Here is a 4,664-nt window from a genome sequence, read left to right on the forward strand (position 1 = left end):
TATAGCTATAAAACTTCAAATGATTTAGAAATTTTGGGTTTTTTGGAAAAAAAAAGTTGGTCTGAACGGTCTTTTAGGCTTAACATGGGATTAAGCTTTGGGATTTTTGGGCTGGGCCCGAATGGGTTTCGGGCTTTTTGTGCAGCTCTATTCGGAAAAGCATAAAAGTATCACAATTTGGTCAAAAGACTCGATGGTTGATTTCTACATAGCCCGTTAATCCCATTCATCCAAAAATTCAAGTCAAACCGCAAGCTAGTGAATCAATCACCTAATCAAGGCACTACCTGCCCGCGTGTAGATAGATAACACGAGCGAAGCACAAAGGGTGATTCTAGAAAAAGAACGATCTTCCAAAAACATAGCATGATGGTCCTTTCGAACATTCTTTTCATGAAAAATACCGAACTTCTAGAAAATTCTAGATGCTTAAAGAATAAATATCCTCTACCAAGACTCATAGGTCTGGCTTTTTTGCACCTCCAATAAGGAACACCATGCTGTTAGAAAACTCACACAAGGAGTAAAAGTGGAACACCTGCCATACTCATTTTGCCTTCAAACTTTTTTAGAATTTTCTAAGGCATTGACTGATGATGAACATAAAAAGAGGAACAAAAAGGGTAAAATTGTCCAAAATAGCCATTCTAAACTCACCAGTTTATTTTACAAGTAGCATTTAACAACTTGCAAAATCTATTTTTTATGAATCTAATATTCATAAAGTGACCTTTTAACAAGTTGTTAAAGTATTAATTGCAAAACGCTGACGTGACTTTAACACTTTAGCAAGTTGCATAAATGACATTTCCATGTCAGTATTTCAAAAGTAGTCAATGGCGGACCTTGAATTTCTTTGAGCTGGTGCATCTTTAAGGTGGATTAAAGGTCCGCAAAATCCAAGCACTACCAAAGCCCTTGTGGCCCCATGGAGGTTCACCTGCGATGACTCCATGCCATTCGTGGTCGCCCGGGGATTAGTTGGTGGGCGTAAGCTGGCCCATAAACTCACAGTACAAAAAAAAAAGGTTTGCAAAATCGCGGTTTGACCTGGGGAGAAAGTCAATACAGTTTGATCTAGGGAATGAGATAAATATATGTTGCCTTAAAAGTTGGATAAAAAACGACAGAGGTTATGAGTTCAATCATTCAAATTATATATATATACATGTACATATATTGAGGCGGGCTACGTTGCAAACTGCTCAATTCATGAAAACCATGCAAACCACTTTCGACCAATAGGAAAATTTCGTTTTTTTCTTTAATTTAAATCAGTAAGGGTGTAATAGTCATTTCATTATATATTGATTAATATTGGAAGATAATAAATACTGTTAATTTTGGAAACGTAATAATGAAAACGTTTCATATAGAAGGAGGTAAATCATATTAATGGTAAAACGTAATATGGAAACGTAATAATTCATACTTTTATAAAATATAATGGTAAAAAATAATAAAACATATTAATGGTAAAACGTTTATATTAAAAAGAAATGATTTAATTCTTTCTATATGAAACGTTTCCATTATTACGTTTCCAAAATTAACAGTATTTATTACCTTCCAATATAGAGAATTTTACAGATTTGCCCTTTTTTCAATTAAAAATTAAACTTTTTTATTTTATTTTTTTATTTCCTAATATAAACTCATTTAATCTTTGACCATTGATCAATAAAATGAATGGATGAGATTGGTTTGTAAGTTTTTCACAAATGTTGGTGGTTTGCAATTGATCCCTCCTCTATATATATACTTAAGGATATAATATTTATATACGGTAAATAGAACAAACAAACTCACATATTCTTCTAATATCGCCATTGAAAGTAGCACTTTAGCAACTTGCGATGTTGGTGCATGCTGCTTTAAGCTGCTTGCTTGAACATGACCATATTCTACCCTACTTTGACAGGTTGTAAAGATTTTCATGGTTTTGCTTTTATGTAACCAAAAAGATAGCAGTAATGCAAAGAGGTCACAAATAAGGAAGCACATGTAGCTTTTAACATCATGACATCCCCCCAAAAGGGTGAACTCTTGATTCTTGATCATAACCTCATGCCCAGATATGAATCCTTTCAGAAAACAGAGAAACAGCCATCATTTACGACATTCGGGAGGTCGAATCATGAGTTCTATCGCACGGATTTCTGATCCTACTTCTTTCTAAAACCTTATACATATCTATTTGCGATGTTTCTTCTAGTCTTGGTGTTTCTTTGTAACTGCAGATTCGTAGATTCAAATGCGGAAATGTAAGAAATACAGTCGAAAGGCAAACAATCCATTTATTTAACCGTAGCTGCATACATACACCGGAAGTCTAGAACACGTATAGGAATACATCAAAGCTAGAAAAACAACACGGTGGAACTTATTTCTAATCTAGATTATAGATCTCTACTACCAAAATGCACCAGAAACACTGAAGCTTACTGCGTTGTCTGCTGAACCGATCAAATAACAGGATCAAAAGAACGCTCTGCTCCCATAGAAAACTTTCGGGTTTGGACCCTCCCCGTTTGACTCTTTTCCGTTCGATTCTGTACCATTTTTACCCCCGATATCAGGTGAGTCGCTTCTGGTATCCATTGGAAGCTTCATCTTCGCCAAAGCCTCGGTGAACTGCTTCATGCTTTTCAAATACATATCCACAATCTCTTGCTGCACCACTTTTTGTTCTGATTCGGATTTGAATCCAATACCAGGCTGCGCCAATGAGTCAACGACACTCTGGGTTCTCTCTTCTTTCTTCTCTGATGGTTCGGGGTTGTTTCTTGACGGGATTTCAACGTTTGGAAGGGAAGTAGTTTCAAGATTTTCTTCAGGAACTCCTGAAACTATATGATTGTTAGAATCCGAACTAAGAGAATCATCAGTTTCGGTGGTCCCATACTTGTTAGAATAATATTCAGAAACCATGATTTCGTTTTCGTTCATGACCTTTGGATCGGGGAACTCTAACTTTTCTAGTTCACGAGAATCTCGATCACATTCTTCTGAATCTTGATCACATACACAACGATGAGCCACCGGTATCTCCATCACATCTGGCTCCGATCCAATGTAGGTGATGCTTAATTTAACGAAACCAGAAGGCGAATGGAAAAGTTCGCTAGTTGAAAGTTCAAATTCCTTTTCTAACTTTCCATTTTCGGCAAGAATTTCACATAAAGGCACCATAGAAAACCCCAAAAGCTGATCTTCAAGATAATTTCTAACCCTACTAAGCATCCAAATTTCACATCTCAGAGAACAATCCCCATTTCGAACATTGATCCTAAGATTCTCATTAAAAACAGGGTTCTGTCCTCCCCCATTGATTGTCCGAGTTGACTCGGTTGCTTCGGGGTCACTTGTCAAGAAAATCTTGCCATAAACATCTTGTTTATGGTAAATACATATGTTGTGTATATCTCTAGCTTGGTGTATGAAAACCTCAAGAACACCAATAAACCCCTCTTTATTTGGCAAGATGACATTTTGACGAGATCCCATAATGATTAATTGATTTTAAGATCACGAATTTGAAAACAGTGATATGGGTTTTGATGAAAGTAGATTAATAATCAAAAACCCTCAAGAAATGAACCCTAGAGAGCAAGAAATTAGCAGATTCAGATCTCAAATTTCAAGAAATAACGATATGAGAATCCCTAAATCAGAACTTACCAATGAAATCTTGGAAAACTCTATGAAATCCAAAACCTAATTGCTCCTGAATGATGAAGAACAATAAACAATTCCTAAAAAATGAAACAAACCCCAAAAACAGGTAGCCAAACACTCAAGACTATGAATCTTTTTTCTTCAAGAAATCTTGGAAAACCCAGTGAAATCCAAACCTAATCACAATTCCTAGAAACGAAACAGACCCCACAGTTATTCAAGAAATCTTGGAAAAACCCAGTGAAATGCAAGCTCCAATTTGGTACTTTCAATGATGAACCCTAAAGTTTGAAAACGAAATGATGATGAATCCAACAAAAAGCTAAAGAGCTGGAGCATGAATAAAGACGTTGTGAGGGATGAATGGGACAAAGAAAGATTAATGAGTGAGGGTCCATTAAGCAACAAACTTTTTGGCTGAATAATGAGTGAGGACACTTGTCCAGAAAGCTAGTCAGCAAAAGCCTATTAAATGGTATTCAGTAGAAAGAATATCGTCCGATCTTTTGGAAATTTGGGGATGAACCCAATAACAAGAAAGGGATAGGGTTTTATGACTTTCATACGCATGTCGGTTCAACCAAAGTCAATACTAGCTGCAATGTTCTACCAAAAGCCGGCAAATTAACCACAAAAGTGATGTTTGATTGGTTTGAGTTTGACTTCACAAGTCAAAAATACCTGGACGTCTCAGGGAGGTTCAAATACGGTGACTTCAGGCTATCTGCAAAGCATCTGGTTGTCTTGGGATTAGTCAGCTCATATAACGGGTTGGATATCCAGGTTAATAAAAAAAAAACTGGACAATTATATCTCAACTTGGTAACGAAAATGCGTATTTTCAGTATATGTGTAACGTATGGGGAAAAATTATAATTAGAAAGGTATTTAGGTTTCAACATAGCCTTTTATATAGAATGTATGTGAGTGAGGAAGAAGTATAATTTAGGAGTGTAAATGAAACGAGATAACTTGTGAGCTATACA

General features: G+C 36.0%; 1 protein-coding gene across 1 annotated transcript; it reads right to left on the bottom strand.

Moving 5' to 3' along the window:
* Window positions 1-2,275: 2,275 nt before the first annotated feature.
* On the bottom strand, window positions 2,276-4,089 carry LOC112501204. Its single transcript, XM_025104892.1, has one exon. The coding sequence runs from the start codon at window positions 3,505-3,507 to the stop codon at window positions 2,479-2,481; it is 1,029 nt and encodes a 342-aa protein (XP_024960660.1). The 5' UTR covers window positions 3,508-4,089; the 3' UTR covers window positions 2,276-2,478.
* Between the last annotated feature and the right edge of the window lie 575 nt (window positions 4,090-4,664).

This window comes from Cynara cardunculus, assembly GCF_001531365.2.
Source record: "Cynara cardunculus var. scolymus isolate 2C chromosome LG 17, CcrdV1, whole genome shotgun sequence".
Classification (NCBI taxonomy): Eukaryota; Viridiplantae; Streptophyta; class Magnoliopsida; order Asterales; family Asteraceae; genus Cynara; species Cynara cardunculus.

Bases quoted from the DNA above. Each gene is read 5' to 3' on its own strand.
- LOC112501204 (XM_025104892.1), bottom strand. From the start codon at position 3,507: ATGGGATCTCGTCAAAATGTCATCTTGCCAAATAAAGAGGGGTTTATT.